The sequence below is a fragment of the Salvelinus sp. IW2-2015 genome, linkage group LG4q.1:29 (genome assembly GCF_002910315.2).
Source record: "Salvelinus sp. IW2-2015 linkage group LG4q.1:29, ASM291031v2, whole genome shotgun sequence".
NCBI classification, from domain to species: domain Eukaryota; kingdom Metazoa; phylum Chordata; class Actinopteri; order Salmoniformes; family Salmonidae; genus Salvelinus; species Salvelinus sp. IW2-2015.
This window is the reverse complement of record NC_036842.1, coordinates 57,936,362-57,953,319: the sequence shown is the minus strand read 5'-3', so window position 1 is coordinate 57,953,319 and position 16,958 is coordinate 57,936,362. Positions and strand designations below refer to the sequence as shown.

At 42.5% G+C, this 16,958-nt stretch overlaps 1 protein-coding gene across 4 annotated transcripts; it reads right to left on the bottom strand.

Annotated features, from left to right (window-relative positions):
• Positions 1-439: 439 nt before the first annotated feature.
• Positions 440-16,928, bottom strand: parvg (parvin, gamma). 4 transcript variants are annotated; one of them, XM_023985165.2, is made up of 13 exons: positions 16,648-16,928; positions 16,051-16,147; positions 15,872-15,936; positions 14,771-14,873; positions 14,555-14,698; positions 14,094-14,209; positions 13,947-14,002; positions 13,795-13,829; positions 13,636-13,697; positions 12,112-12,180; positions 11,846-11,947; positions 7,794-7,866; positions 440-4,514 (listed from the first exon to the last, which is right to left on the bottom strand). In XM_023985165.2, the coding sequence occupies exons 2-13, from the start codon at positions 16,109-16,111 to the stop codon at positions 4,441-4,443; spliced, it is 960 nt and encodes a 319-aa protein (XP_023840933.1). In that variant the 5' UTR covers positions 16,112-16,147; positions 16,648-16,928; the 3' UTR covers positions 440-4,440. The 4 variants fall into 4 exon arrangements, with proteins under 4 accessions (XP_023840933.1, XP_023840934.1, XP_023840930.1 ...); XM_023985166.2 differs by having other exon boundaries at positions 16,051-16,144; XM_023985162.2 differs by having other exon boundaries at positions 16,051-16,116.
• Positions 16,929-16,958: the final 30 nt, after the last annotated feature.

The window sequence follows — 16,958 nt, the reverse complement described above, 5'->3', positions numbered from 1 at the left end:
AGCCCACTGACACCCTTATCAGACCACAGCAAAATCAGTCTACTTGAAGAGAGCTATACTCAATGAGGCATCAAAGCAACTGAGTAATTTTAAGAAATGCTATAGATGGAAGGAACGTAGTTTGGAAACCTACCAAAAAACAATTAGGGAACAACAAATTCAATCCCTTTCAGACAACTTCCTGGACAAAATGTTCCACTGTAATAGTGAAGATGTAAACTTGGCAGTAGAAAATCTTAACAGTATATTTGACCTCTCAGCTTCCCTATCAAATCTAAAAAATCTCAAATAGAAAAACCAAAGAAAATGAACAACAATGTTGTTTGTGTTACGCACACCTCTGAGAAGAGGGAACACAACACCCTACTGCAACTCAACTCCCCGTGAAGTGAAATAGGTATGGGACTGTAGGTGTGAGAAAGGACGACAAAAGGCAGAATTGACCGTTTACTAGGATTTTATTCCTTTACACGGTAATATGGGGAAAAGGGGCTGGACAGAACCAAAGCAAAGAAAGTAAATGTCAAAGTTCCCCCTATCTTATCTAACCTGCCTACCCACTACTTACCTAATTTAGCACCACCTGGTGCGCTAACCAAAATACAGGGGGTGGTCCACCCAGGTCTTTCCTAGTGTGCCTAGACAGTGAATATACTACGGGTATATGTATGCCCGCGGGCCTCTTGCCTAAGCACTCCCTAGGTGCCTTCCCCTTCCCCCCTGGGAACAGATGACACAGAATATCAAACAATTACTCAAACAAACTAAGAKACAAAGGACATCAAATAAGCTCTGAGTAACAATCTCACACAGAACATACCAACTGCTCCCAGCAACAACTAACACAGTACATACCAACTGATCCCAGCAACAACTAACACAGTACATACCAACTGATCCCAGCAACTACTAACACAGTACATACCAACGACCAACATGCTATAACCCTCAGCCATCAACCTCCTCTCTCAGCAATGATCTATATCACAATTAATCTTCCTGCAATCTCCTCAGCCTGCAATCTCCTCAGCCTGCAATCTCCTCAGCCTGCAATCTCCTCAGCCTGCAATCTCCTCAGCCTGCAATCTCCTCAGCCTGCAATGATCGCAGCCTGCAATGATCGCAGCCTGCAATGATCTCTCTCCTGAACAACAGAACACTGGCTTTTATAGCTTCAGAAGGCATTGTTAATTGGAGACAGCTGCGTCTTGACGAGGGGGCGGGGTCAGCACTCCAATCATCATTTGGGGCCGACCAATCAGCTGCTTGGGGAGAATTTCAGGAAGTAATCTCCTGAAACACACACACTCAAATACAAACTACAACACAGAAACTGGGGAACGTAACAGTTTGATGAAGAATGCAAAAATCTAAGAAAGAAATTGAGAAACCTTCACTATGGTGAATCACTAAAAAAGAAATAGAAATACAGAAATACAGAAATACACTACAGAAAAAGAAGGAACCAGCACGTCAAAAATCAGCTCAATGTAATTGAAGAATCCATAGACTCTAACCACTTCTGGGAAAATTGTAAAACACTAAACAAACAACGAACAACACGAATAATTATCTATCCAAAATGGAGATGTATGGGTAAACCACTTCTCCAATCTTTTTGGCTCTATAACAAAGAACAAACAGCAAAAACATATACATGATCAAATACAAATCTTAGAATCAACTATTAAAGACTACCAGAACCCACTGGATTCTCCAATTACCTTGAATGAACTACAGGATAAAATACAAACCCTTCAACCCAAAAAGGCCTGTGGTGTTGATGGAATCCTCAATGAAATGATCAAATAGACAGACAACAAATTCCAATTCCAACTCTTTTACATCATCCTTAGCTCTGGCATCTTCCCCAACATTTGGAACCAAGGACTGATCACCCCAATCCACAAAAGTGGAGACAAATTTGACCTCAATAACTACCGTGGGATATGCGACAACAGCAACCTTGGGAAAATCCTTTGCATTATCATTAACAGCAGACTTGTACATTTCTTCAGTGAAAATAATTAACAATTACCAAATTATCGTACGACAGACCACGTATTCACCCTGCACACCCTAATTGACAAACAAGCAAACCAAAATGAAGGCAAAGTCTTCTAATGCTTTGTTGATTTCAAAAAAGCCTTCGACTCAATTTGGCATTAAGGTCTGCTATACAAATTGATGGAAAGTGGTGTTGGGGGAAAAACATACGACATTATAAAATCCTTGTACACAAACAACAAGTGTGCGGTTAAAATAGGCAAAAAACACACACATCTCTTCCCACAGGGCTGTGGGGTGAGACAGGGATGCAGCTTAAGCCCCACCCTCTTCAACATATATATCAAAGAATTGGAGAGGGCACTAGAAAAGTCTGCAGCACCCAGCCTCATCCTACTAGAATCTGAAGTCAAATGTCTACTGTTTGCTGATGATCTGGTGAATCTGTCACCAACCAAGGAGGGCCTACAGCAGCACCTAGATCTTCTGCACAGATTCTGCCAGACCTGGGCCCTGACAGTAAATCTCAGTAAGACCAAAATAATGGTTTTCCAAAAAAGGTCCAGTTGCCAGGACCACAAATACAAATTCCATCTAGACACCATTGTCCTAGAGATCACAAAAAGCTATAAATACCTTGGTATCAACATCAGCACCACAGGTAACTTCCACAAAGCTGTGAACGATCTGAGAGACAAGGCAAGAAGGGCATTCTATGCCATCAAAAGGAACATAAAATTTAACATACCAATTAGGATCTGGCTAAAAATACTTGAATCAGTTATAGAACCCATTGCACTTTATGGTTGTGAGGTCTGGGGTCCGCTCACCAACCAAGAATTCACAAAATGGGACAAACACCCAATTGAGACTGCATGCAGAATTCTGCAAAAAATATCCTCTGTGTACAACGTAGAACACCAATTAATACACGCAGAGAAAAAATTAGGCCGATACCCGATAATTAACTAAATCCAGAAAAGAGCTGTTAAATTCTACAACCACCTAAAAGGAAGCAATTCCCAAACCTTCCATAACAAAGCCATCACCTACAGATAGATGAACCTGGAGAAGAGTCCTCTAAGCAAGCTGGTCCTGGGGCTCTGTTCACAAACACAACACACCCCACAGAGCCCCAGGACAGCAACACAAATAGACCCAATAAAATCATGAGAAAACAAAAAGATAATTACTATTAACAAAAAAACAGCAAACTAGAATGCTATTTGTCCCTAAACAGTACACAGTGGCAGAATATCAGTGTACACAGTGGCAGAATATCTGACCACAATGACTGACCCAAACTTAAGGAAAGCTTTGACTATGTACAGACTCTGTGAGCATAGCCTTGCTATTGAGAAAGGCCGCCSTAGGCAGACCTGGCTCTCAAGAGAAGACAGGCTATGTGCACACTGTCCACAAAATGAGGTGGAAACTGAGCTGCACTTCCTACCCTCCTGCCCAATGTATGACCATATTAGAGACACATTTGTCCCTCAGATTACACAGATCCACAAAGAAGTCGAAAACAAACCCGATTTTGATAAACTCCCATATCTACTGGGTGAAATACTACAGTGTGCCATCACAGCAGCAAGATTTGTGACCTGTTGCCACAAGAAAAGATCAACCAGTGAAGAACAAACACCATTGTAAATACAACCCATATGTATGCTTATTTATTTTCCCTTTTGTACTTTAAGCATTTGCACATCGTTACAAGACTGTATATATACATCATTTGTAATGTCTTTATTCTTTTGGAACTCTGTGAGTGTAATGTTTACTGTTCATTTTTATTGTTTATTTCACTTTTGTAAATTATCTACTTCACTTGCTTTGGCAATGTTAACATACTGTATGTTTCCCATGCCAATAAAGCCCCTTGAATTGAATTGAATTGAGAGAGAACGAGGGTGTCATGTCCAAAGGCGTCCACATTGTGTCAATAATCTTCCCCTATTAAATGCAATGTATTCACTTAGGCATCAACCCTGTGACGTTCATATTTTTCCATTGACTGCAATGTATTGACATAAGTATCAGACGTTGTGATGCTTATCGTTTTGTAAAAACGTCACAAGATGCCGTTTTCCTATGATATCTTGTTGCAGCGAGCAGCAGCGTCAGAGTCATAGAACACGATAGGATACTCACTCACAATTTCAGACTACTTTGAGATTACTTGGATCTTCAAAGGTGAATATGGTCGGGAATTCGTTTCCCATGCTATTCAAACTATGGCACATAGAGTACAATTTTATTGACACAAAGTACACAAAGCTTTACATAGAATCGATATATGATTTTTCTGTAAACATTTCACAGAGGGAATCAGCCTATGATTCTGGACTTGCCAGGGGAAAAACACCTCAGGCAAAGGACTTCTGGCGTCTTCACCTCCTAAGATCCTCGTCCATGTTCTTCCCACTCTCATCCGCTTTTGTGCTTCTTGAACAGGGCATATAGGACCTTCAAGGTAGCTGTCACATCCTGAGAGACTATATCTAGGAGAGATGCAGTCAGAGACACATTAAGTGATCAGGGTCATCTATTTATGCATCGTCACCCCCTCACCATCACTGAAGCATTGATAATGGAGGTCAATAGTGTGCATTTACTGATGCTGCCACAAAACTGAACCAGAAACAACCTTGCATACAATCTAATCAATATCTAAACGGTAAGATTAGATCCAACAATATCACTCTTCCCTGTATGATGCATAATTAAAGGGATACTTCCTGATTTTGGCAATGAGGCCCTTTATCTACTTCCCCAGAGTCAGATGAACTTGTATTTGTGTTTGTATTTACTTTGGATGCCCATTAGCTGCTGCCAACGCAGCAGCTACTCTTCCTGGGGTCCAGCAAAATVAAGGCAGTTTATACAATTTTAAAAACATTACAATACATTCACAGATTTCACAACACACTGTGTGCCCTCAGGCCCCTACTCCACCACTACCACATATCTACAGTACAGAATCCATGTGTATGTATAGTGCGTYTGTTATTGTGTGTGTGTGTGTGTGTGTGTGTGTGTGTGTGTGTGTGTGTGTGTGTGTGTGTGTGTGTGTGTGTGTGTGTGTGTGTATGTGTGTGTGTATGCATATGTCTGTGGCTATGTTTGTGATGCTTCACAGTCCTCGCTGTTCCATAAGGTGTTTTTTTAATCCGTTTTTTCAAATCTAATTTTACTGCTTGCATCAGTTACTTGATGTGGAATAGAGTTCCATGTAGTCATGGCTATATGTAGTACTGTGTGCCTCCCATAGTCTGTTCTGGACTTGGGGATTGTGAAGAGACCTATTGTGGCATGTCTTGTGGGGTATGCATGGGTGTCCGAGCTGTGTGCCAGTAGTTTAGACAGACAGCTCGGTGCATTCAACATGTCAATACCTCTCAGAAATAAAATAAGTGAGGAAGTCAATCTCTCCTCCACTTTGAGCCAGGAGAGATTGACATGCATATTATTAATATTAGCTCTCTGTGTACATCCAAGGGCCAGTCGTGCTGCCCTGTTCTGAGCCAGTTGCAATTTTCCTAAGTCCTTTTTTGTGGCACCTGACCACACGACTGAACAGTAGTCAAGGTGCGACAAAACTAGGGCCTGTAGGACCTGCCTTGTTGAAAGTGTTGTTAAGAAGGCAGAGCATCGCTTTATTATAGACAGACTTCTCCCCATCTTAGCTACTACTGAATCAATATGTTCTGACCATGACAGTTTACAATCTAGGGTTACTCCAAGCAGTTTAGTKATCTCAACTTGCTAAATTTCCACATTATTTATTACAAGATTTAGTTGAGGTTTGGGGTTTAGTGAGTGTTTTGTTCCAAATACAATGCTTTTAGTTTTAGAAATATTTAGGGCTAACTTATTCCTTGCCACCCACTCTAAACTAACTGCAGCTCTTTGTTGAGTGCTGAAGTCATTTCAGTCACTGTAGTAGCTGATGTGTATAGTGTTGAGTCATCCACATACATAGACACTCTGGCTTTACTCAAATTCAGTGGCTTGTCGTTAGTAAAAATTGTAAAAAGCAAGGGGCCTAAACAGCTACCCTGGGGAATTCCTGATTCTAACTGCATTATATTTGAGAGGCTTCCATTAAATAACACCTTCTGTATTCTGTTAGACAAGTAACTCTTTATCCACATTATAGCAGGAGGTGTAAAGCCATAACACATACATTTTTCCAGCAGCAGACTATGATCGAAAATGTCAAAAGCTGCACTGAAGTCTAACAAGACAGCCCCCAAAAAATTGTGGATACCATTTGTATGTCAATGTGCCCAGTATGAAAGAAGTTAGAGGTAGTTTCGCAAGCCCATGCTAACTAGCGTTAGCGCAATAACTGTAAGTCTATGAATATATGCTAGCATGTTAGTAGATACCCATAGACTTCCAGTCATTGTGCTGATGCTACTTAGCATTGACTCACAAAACTACCTCTAACTTCCTTTTTACTGGACACAGACATAGAAATTGTATCCACAAGTTCATCCAACTCTGGGAGGTAGATAAAAGAATTCACTGCCAAAATCCCTAAGTATCCCTTTAAATGAACTATTTAGATCGGCTAGAGCTCCTGCTAGCCTAATTAATGCACACAGTGGTGTGTGCTGTAGACCTGGAGCAGTGGGATCCCTTATTCCATCACAGAAATGTGCCCGTAATTAAAAGTACGCTAAAAAATCTATTAGATCTGTCTCTTGCTTCTGGGTTAAATGAGTTGTACCGGCCCAACCATTAACATTTATCAACTCAAAGCTTTACTTTCAAATTACAGGTTATGCTACCAGGCAAATTAACCAGCTTCTTTTATAATAATTTACAATAAAAGTAAATGCTTAGCGCCTCTTTATTAACAGTGTACAGTATGTACACACACGCACACTTCTAGCCTCTTGTCAGTTTAGCATTGCATGATATTTGTCTATCAACAACTAACAAATAGAGGTTTCCTCCCTGAGAGAGCCTCTAAATAAATTATTATGACCTCAGAGTGGGCCTGAGTCCCAATAGAACTCAAAACTAGTGCTCTACAGATGTAGGATCTTAATTTGAGCCAGTTTTCTACAGCAGGAAAATAATCCTGCAGCAACAGGAAATGTGAATTATTATGTGGATTTTAATCAATGGACAGTTTTGTAAGGGTTGGTGCATTTTCCTTAAGGGAAAATCAAGTCTGAAAATGTGTGGAAATTACAAACTTCCGAAGCCTTATTAAACCTCAAATACACTTAAAGTGTTACATTTCCTGCAACAGGGAGATCAAGATCCTACATCTGTATATAGGGAATAGGTTGCCATTTGGGACAAACCCTCGGCCAATCATCCAGGGCGATAATTATCATATTCATGAAAATTCCAACGGAATCCCAGCTATCCCTTTATATCCCCGTGCGTAGGGATGTGGCTTAACTCAAACTATCAACACAAATCCTGGATTCCACTCGACATATGAACAGTGGCATACCGCTATTGCCCAGATAAATGGCTATGATACAGGAAATCTTCTGACTTAGTTTAACAATTCTGTCTCACAGCGCCATTACTGTGATGTGAAAATTACAGCCCAGAGCAATCTTGGTCAAACTTCCTATTACAAAGATATATTCACTTACAGTAGGATACATGTGGATGTGATATTTTTAGATAGTCTCCTCAAGCCCCTCTATCTCCTACTCTAAGTGCACTATTACAAGACCCATTTGGCTCCAAGTTGGTGAGACAATATACGTAGGTCAACTATGGGTGCCACAGAAAATGAGCACCCTTACCTTGGGGCTCAATGTTGGTCGTGGGTAGCCCTGTGTCATTCAGGAGGTCCAGGGCCACGGTCACATTCTGCAGCTAGACCAGAGAGAGTGAGGTGAGAGACAGCAGGCCATGACACATGCAGATGACTGACACACCGGAGCAACGTTATCTCAATCTCACACAGGACTACAGTGAATAACATAATACACTAGTCACTTTAAACAATGCCACTTCATATAATGTTTACATACCCTACATTACTCATCTTATATGTATATACTGTACTCTATACCATCTACTGCATTTTGCCTATGCCGTTCGGCCATCGCTCATCCATATATTTATATGTACATATTCTTATTCATTCCTTTACACTTGTGTGTATAAGGTAGTTYTTGTGGTATTGTTAGATTAATTGTTAGATATTACTGCACGGTCGGAACTAGAAACACAAGCATTTTGCTACACTCACATTAACATCTGCTAACCATGTGTATGCGCCCATAAATCTGCTCCTTTTATTCTTTGTCCCCAACGCTCTAGGCGACCAGTTTTGATAGCCTTTAGCCGCACCCTCATCCTACTACTTCTCTGTTCCTCGGGTGATGTGGAGGTAAACCCAGGCCCTGCATGTCCCCAGMCACCCTCATTTGTTGACTTCTGTGATCGAAAAAGCCTTGGCCTCATGCATGTCAACATCAGAAGCCTCCTCCCTAAGTTTGRCTTACTCACCGCTTTAGCACACTCTGCCAATCTGATGTCCTTGCCGTGTCCGAATCCTGGGTTAGGAAGGCCCCAAAAATTCTGAGATTTCCATACCCAACTATAACCTTTCCGTCAAGAATAGAACTGCCAAAGGGGGAGGAGTTGCAATCTACTGCAGAGATAGCCTGCAAAGTTCGTCATACTTTCCAGGTCTATGCCCAAACAGTTCGAACTTCTAATTTTAAAAATTAATCTTCCAGAAATAAGTCTCTCACTGTTGCCGCCTGCTACCGACCCCCTCAGCTCCCAGCTGTGCCCTGGACACCATCTGTGAATGATCGCTCCCCATCTAGCTCAGAGTTTGTTCTGTTAGGTGACCTAAACTGGGATATGCTTAACACCCCGGCAGTCCACAATCCAGCTTGATGCCCTCAATCTACACACAAATATCAAGGAACCACAGGTACAACCCTAAATCGTAAACTGGGCACCCTAATAGACATTATCCTGACCAACCTGCCCTCCAAATACACCTCTGCTGTCTTCAATCAAGATCTCAGCGATCACTGCCTCATTGCGCTGTTCCGCCACGGTCCGCGGTCAAACGACACCTCATCACTGTCAAACGCTCCCTAAACACTTCTGCGAGCAGGCCTTTCTAATCGACCTGGCCGGTACCCTGGAAGATATTGACCTCATCCGTCAGTTGAGGATGCTGGTCATTCTTTAAATGTTACTTCCTCACCATATTAGACAGCAGCTCGTTCAAAAATGCAGAACCAAGAACAGATATAGCCCTTGGTTCACTTCCAGACCTGACTGCCCTCGACCAGCACAAAAACATCCTGTGGCGAACTGCAATAGCATCGAAGAGCCCCGCGTAATGCAACTGTCGGGAAGTCAGGAACCAATACAGCAGTCAGTCAGGAAAGCAAGGCCAGCTTTTTCAAGCAGAAATTTGCATCCTGTAGCTCTAATCCAAAAGTTCTGGGATACTGTAAAGTCCATGGAGAACACAGAGCACCTCCTCCAGCTGCCCACTGCACTGGGCTAGGTAACACGGTCACACCGATAAATCAGTGATAATCGAAGACTTCAACAAGCATTTCTCAATGGCTGGCAATGCCTTCCTCCTGGCGACTCCAACCTTGGCAACAGCCCGCCCCCGCTGCTACTCGCCCAAGCCTCCCAGCTTCTCCTTTACAAATCAGATAGCAGATGTTCTGAAAGAGCTGGAAAACCTGGACCCATACAAATCAGCTGGGCTTGAACATCTGGACCCCTATTTCTGAACTGTCCGCCGCCATTGTCGCACCCCCTATCACCAGCCTGTTCAACCTCTCCTTCGTATCATTCTGAGATCCCCAAGATTGGAAAGCTGCCGCGGTCATCCCCCTCTTCAAAGGGGGAGACACACTGGACCCAAACTGTTACAGACCTATACCATCCTGCCCTGCCTATCTAAGGTCTTCGAAAGCCAAGTAACAAACAGATCACTGACAATCTCAGATCCCACCGTACTTCTCCGCTGTGCAATCCGGTTTCCGAGCCGGTCACGGGTGCACTCAGCCACGCTCAAGTACAAACGATATCATAACCGCAATCGATAAAAGAATTACTGTGCAGCCGTCTCATCGACCTGGCCAAGGCTTTCGACTCTGTCAATCACCATTTCTTATCGGCAGACTCAGTAGCCTCGGTTTTTCAATGACTGCCTTGCCTGGTTACCAACTACTTTGCAGACAGAGTTCAGTGTGTCAAATCGGGGCATGTTGTGGTCCTCTGGCAGTCTCTATGGGGTACCACAGGGTTCATTCTCGGGCCGACTCTTTCTCTGTATACTAATGATGTTGCTCTTGCTGCGGGCGATTCCTGATCCACTCTACGCAGACGACCCATTCTATATACTTCCGGCCTTCTTGGACACTGTGCTATCTAACCTCCAAACGAGCTTCAATGCCATACAAATCCTTCCGTGGCCTCCAACTGCTCTTAACCGCTAGTAAAACCAAATGCATGCTTTTCAACCGTTCGCTGCCTGCACCCGCACGCCGACTAGCATCACCACCCTGGACGGTTCCGACCTAGAATATGGTGACTCTATAATCATAGGTGTCTGGCTAGACTGCAAACTCTCCTTCCAGACTCTACAAAACATCTCCATTCCAAATCAATCAAGAATCGGCTTTCTATCGCAACAAAGCTCCTTCACTCACGCCGCCAAACTTACCCTAGTAAAATGACTATCCTACCGATCCTCGACTTCGGCGATGTCATTACAAAATAGCTTCCAACACTCTACTCAGCAAACTGGATGCAGTTTATCACAGTGCCATTCGTTTTGTTACTAAAGCCCTTATACGACCCACACTGCGACCTGTATGCCCTAGTCGGCTGGCCTCGCTACATGTTCGTCGTCAGACCCACTGGCTCCAGGTCATCTACAAGGCTATGCTAGGTAAAGTGCCGCTTATCTCAGTTCACTGGTCAGATGGCTACACCCACCCGCAGCACGCGCTCCAGCAGGTGTATCTCACTGATCATCCCTAAAGCTAAAACCTCATTTGGACGCTTTCCTTCCAGTTCTCTGCTGCCTGCGACTGGAAGATTGCAAAAATCTCTGAAGTTGGAGACTTTTATCTCCCTCAACAACTTTAAAAATCTGCTATCCGAGCAGCTAACAGATCGCTGCAGCTGTACATAGTCCATCTGTAAACTACCACACCCAATTTACCTACCTCACTCCCCCATACTGCTTTTATTTATTTACTTTTCTGCTCTTTTGCACACCAGTATCTCTTCTTGCACATGATCATCTGATGATTTATCACTCCAGGTTAATCTGCTAAATTGTAATTATTGTTTATTGCCTACCTCATGCCTTTTGCACACATTGTATATAGATTCTCTTTTTTTTCTACCATGTTATTGACTTGTTTATTGTTTACTCCATGTGTAACTCTGTGTTGTCTGTTCACACTGCTATGCTTTATCTTGGCCAGGTCGCAGTTGCAAATGAGGACTTGTTCTCAACTAGCCTACCTGGTTAAATAAAGGTGAAATAAAAAAAATAAAAAAATAAAAAAATAAAAAAATAAAATTTGATTTTAATTGATTTTATTTGATTATACTATACCCTTATCTGTTTGGATTTCAAATTATTAACACATTGGATCTAATTGTTCCGCTGCTGTCAGAATATCATTGTAGGCCAAAATGTGATATTTGTTCCATTCACTGTATCATACGTAAGCTCCGCCCTTACCATTGAGCCATACAATCACATACATTCTTCCTTTGAGGCAGAGCTGCCTCCAGAACATGATTCCTCCCAAAGAAGGAGTCCTGGGACACAGGAGATCCTTACCATCTCAGTAGTGTTGACTGGGGTGATGTTGAAGTCATAGAGAGGAACAAAGAAGCCCTCCAACTGTCCAATCAGCAGCAGGAGAATAACACCATCTGAAAACTACATGAATAAAGAACACCGTCAGTTGGTTCTTACCCAAATGGGTGTGGTGTGATGTAACTGAAAGGAAACAGATCAATCACCTTTCAATTCACAACACTTGTAGTGCTCAATTAATACCCATCCAAACAGAATGGCCAAACCCTTTCTACAGTAAAACAAACCTGTTTCTCCATGTCTGTCACCTGTAGTCCCAAGGTTGACATCTTCTTGTTGACAAAGTGCATGATGGCCTATAATAGAAAGATATAGGATTACAGACCTATCACTTTAGAAAGGTGTTGACATTTTAACCTCTGTAGCCGTGTCCCTTTGAATAAAAGTGTCTGCTAAATGGTATATACAGTGGGTATCATAAGTATTCACCCCACTGGGATTTTTTCCCATTTTGTTGTGCTACACAGTGGGATTGAAATAGATTTAATTGTTGTTTTTTCTGTCATTGATCTACACAAAATAATCCATAATGTCAAAGTGAAAAGAAAAGTATATATAAAACTTCAATAACTAGAAAATAGTTGTTGCATAAGTATTCACCCCCTTTGTTAAGGCAAGCCAAACTTAGTTCAGAAGTAAAATGTGGCTTAACCAATCACATAAGAAGTTACATGGACTCGCTCTGTGTGAAATAATAGGGGTTGACATGATTTGTTTATGACTATCCCTTCCTCTGTCCCCCATATATACAATATCTGTAGGTCCCTCAGTCAAGAATTGATTCCATATGTTAATTTCATAATTTTGATGTCTTCACTATTATTCTTCAATTAAGAAAAAGCAACAACGGCTCAACCGCGAAGTGGTAGGCCACACAAGCTCACAAAACGGGAACGCCGAGGGCTGAGCGCGTAAAAATCATCTGTCCTCGGTTGCAACACTCACTCCCAAGTTCAAACTACCTCTGGAAGCAATGAAGAACTGTTCGTCRGTGGTTTCCATGGCAGAGCAGCCACACACACGCCTAAGATCACCATGCACGATGCAAAGCATCGCCTGGACTGGTGTAAAGCTCACTGCCATTGGACTCTGGAGTAGTGGAAACGTGTTCTCTGGAGTGATGAATCACGCTTCACCATCTGGCAATCCGATGGACGAATCTGGGTTTGGTGGATGCCAGGAGAAAGCTACCTGCCCGAATGCATAGTGCCAACTGTAAAATTTGGTGGAGGAGGAATAATGTTCTGAGCTGTTTTTCATGGTTCGGGCAAGGCCCTTTAGTTCCCGTGAAGGCAAATCTTAACGCTACAGCATAAAACAGTTGTTGTTTTTAGTACATTAGCAAACATTTCTAAAACCTGTTTTTGCTTTGTCATTATGGGGTATTGTGTGCAGATTGATGAGGGGAACATTTTTAGAATAAGGCTGTAACACAATAAAATGTTAAGGGGTCTGAATACTTTCCAAATACACTGCATATATACCGTATATAACAACAACATTCAATGTCACTGTGTTGACATATTCTAATGAGACCATATTACAGTTGTATAGGGTCGGTGCAATGCTCATTCAATCATACACAGTATGAGCAATCAGAGGCATTAGTCACACAAATCAGCCTCTCCCTGAATCAGTGTAGCTAGACAATATATACTCTAGTCCTAAAATCAATCCTCTGTCTAATAATGCAATGGTTAAGACTACAGAACAGGTCAGCAGGGATGGAAGACCCATATTTTGTTATTTACCCGCTTTACTGTGTTGATCTTGTGGGGTTCCAGCTTCAGCAGCTGCTCAATGGGATCCTCACCTGGATGAAGAGACAGGAAGGAGAGGGTTTATCTCTGCAATGTCCTGGATAAACGACAGCACAGTACTGCAAAGGTGACCCTGCATATCATACTCACTGTCTGAACTGCTCAGGGAGTCTGTAGTTGAATCGCTGTTGAAGTAGACAGCAAATTAAGTGAATATTCTATCTTCTGAAACAGAATAACTTCTCTGAAGAACATGCAACTGTAATTGGACACAACAACATAATCGGAAATAATTTACCAACCTTTCATCTGTAAGAATCTCTATTTCCTTTTCTGATTTGATTCCACTTCTGTTGACCTGAAGTGAGAGCACAACTTTATTGAACAGGGAAGTCTTTTTTTTTAGGTTGATTAAGGGTAAAGTACCATTCATTTGACACCAAACTCACCTCCAACAGGACAACTTCCACTCTGACATTTGGGGGAAGCTCCAGATTAGGCTGGAAGCACCTCACCATGGCAACCAGAAGATGGAGAGTGGCCAGCAAGTCTTTGTTGTGGATGACTGACAGAGAAGGAAGGGAATGAAGGGAGAGTCAACCTGCTAGAACACCATACCAAAGCCCCGTGCAGTCAATCTTGTTGGCAACACAACACAAACTAATCTCCAGCCCCACTGATGATTAACACTGCACCCCGTGGGGCTGCCTTTTCCCCTACAATAATCCCTCTCAGTAGGTGTCAGCAGACTGGGGTTATACTGTAGCTTCACCATCAAATTCCATTGAAGAGACCCTTAGCCAAACATGGCTCTGAGGGGAACAGCAGTGTTGTGTAGCTTTCCCAGCCAACAGTGGACGTCCAAAGGACTTGGTTTTGTTTGCGGGGTTGTATTGTGAATGTGACTCACGTTTGACACTCCACCTGCTGAGAGAGCTGTCCTGTAGCCCCAGTTTCTCATTCAGGACCTCCAGGATGACCTCCAGCTTGCGTGTCTGAGCAGCACTGGTCACCGCTATCTCCTCCACAGACAGAAGCACTCCAGCTAACCTCCCTGTGAAGAGCACAGGTAAAGGCCAAGCGCATACGGAGAGCGAGAGAGAGTGTGTGTGTGCGTGTGTCTCACCAAGGAGGTGATGGAGTATTAGGCCATCAAAGATATCCTCTTCTAGACTCTGCACTACGATGTGTTCCTCTTTCAAAGTACTGTTGATCCAGTTAACCAAAACCTGTGAAGACCAAGGTTCATGATAACAGTAAGTTATAATCAGTGATATTAATTGCCTGCTATAGTACTGTATTAGTCTCTTTTGACGTAGCTACTGTTACAGAAATGTACCAAATGTACCAACGAAGATATTTGGTTCTGGGTGCAGAGATCAGTACCGTACTATCTACTGCAGTGGAGGCTGCTGAGGGGAGGGCGGTTCATAATAATGTCGGGAATGGAGTGTAATAGAGTGAATAGAATGGTATCAAACATATGAAAACCCTGTTTTTGATACCGTATACCCTTCCATTTACTCCCTTCCAGCCATTATTATGAGCCGTTCTCCCCTCAGCAGCCTCCACTGATCTACTGTGGTAAATCTTTGTATACATGACCTTTACTGGTCTATTCAGAGCAGACTGATGTTATGATATCAAAGGATTCCTATTGCAATTTCCACCTATGTCTCTATTCAATTATTCATGAGTAAGAGACTGGTTGGTGTGTTATTGAGGTGTTAAAGAGAGCAGATGTGGGATTACAAGGGCCAGAAAGACTCTGTGGTTTTCTCTTTCCAACACTTTTATGCCTACACTGTTGCACGCTCATCTAATTGATGAAGACAATTATTTCATTTTACTTGAATTTATTCCATAAGCATCTTTTCTATTTCAAATCCTCTCTGAGGGCTTAGGGAGAAGGTGCCCTGGCAACATCTATCTGGGCCTAGCAACAACTCCGTGATCTGTCTACCATCATCTCTAATAAAGACGTACTGGTCGACCCACCTCTCACACAAGAGGGTTTAGTGGTTCAGCATACCCTAATGAATATGCAATCAGAGGCTTTCTTTGTAATGACTTTTCTGCCCATACGACCCTGGGGTAACATGGCCCTAGAGTATAGTAGTATAATGTATTAATGGTGTTATTATGGGCTTTGATGATAGATAATACATTTAGGATAATGTTGTGGCTGGTGTTGGAACATGAATTCTTAAATAGAGATCAATCGTACCGATTTCAGCTTTTCAAGTTTGGGATCTTTCAAAGATGTCGGCTGAATGATCTTCCTCCTCTCACCTGTTTCAACGTGCAAACTGTTCAGTTGAGGCTACTGCTTGACAACCATTTTGGAAAGAAAATATCAAATCAAACAGTTTGCCTGAGCTTGAGTACAGTTGAATGTAGACTTACCCTGGAAAGATTCAATGTCCTCAGGGTCTTTCCCCTGGTACATATCAGGAAAGTCCTCCATATCCCCTATAGGGAGCAAAATATGAACACAGTGCTTCTGGTATCAGTGAAGCAGACAGTGTTCAATGATAGTTCAAATTCAATTCATGTAAGGGGCCATTTCAAACCTCCGACGTGAAGACTGAAACAATTCTGGTATTTGATTTGGTTACTTCCTTCTCGGTGAGTTCACTTCTGCCTAAYCTGAGCCCACACAAGTGAACAAACGGGCAAATTGATATATACCCCATAACTTCCTGTGAAGTCCCACTACCATGCTGCATGCAATCGTCTCTCTGGATATTTTATTTGGATTCTGGGCCCCAAAACAACACAGAACAGAAACAAGTTTAGAGGAAGGCCTTCTGACAGTAGACTAACCTGACTGGGATGCACTGTGACCAACAATGTGTCAAAGTGTCTCCCTGAGACTAGAGTGTAGCTTCACTGTGCCATCTGTGTGTGTAGTCCACTCCTCTCCTAGAGATTCTCTGCCTGAAGTTGACACAAACTTTCCCCCGGAGGCACACCAAAAATGTTTTATCCAGTAAACCTTACCTTCAGAGCAGTAGCAGCAAGCAGACAGAATAGGGGAACTCGTGTGTACAGCTTCCTGACTGACGTCAACACTGAATCAATCCAAATAGCCGTGCTACAAAAAGAAGTACACCCAATCTGACAAGCAGTTCTCCAGAAACATGCCACGGGATAACAGCACAAACAAACTTCGTCCAATTCAGGACCAATTAAACATTTCTATGAGAAACAAAAAGGAAGAATGAAGGAATAAACGGGTGAAAAGAAAAATGAGAGGATGCGGAAGGAAATAAGTAAGTAGTGAGCACTTCCTCTTTTGTAACTGTGGTTTT

What these genes read in the sequence shown, in the direction of transcription:
- parvg (XM_023985165.2), bottom strand. Translation starts at nt 16,111, where the DNA reads ATGGAGGACTTTCCTGATATGTACCAGGGGAAAGACCCTGAGGACATT. An exon ending in TGACAGACATGGAGAAACAG is followed by an intron (nt 11,948 to 12,111) that starts GTTTGTTTTACT and finishes TTATTCATGTAG; the next exon opens with TTTTCAGATGGTGTTATTCT. An exon ending in GACCAACATTGAGCCCCAAG is followed by an intron (nt 4,515 to 7,793) that starts GTAAGGGTGCTC and finishes CATCTCTCCTAG; the next exon opens with ATATAGTCTCTCAGGATGTG.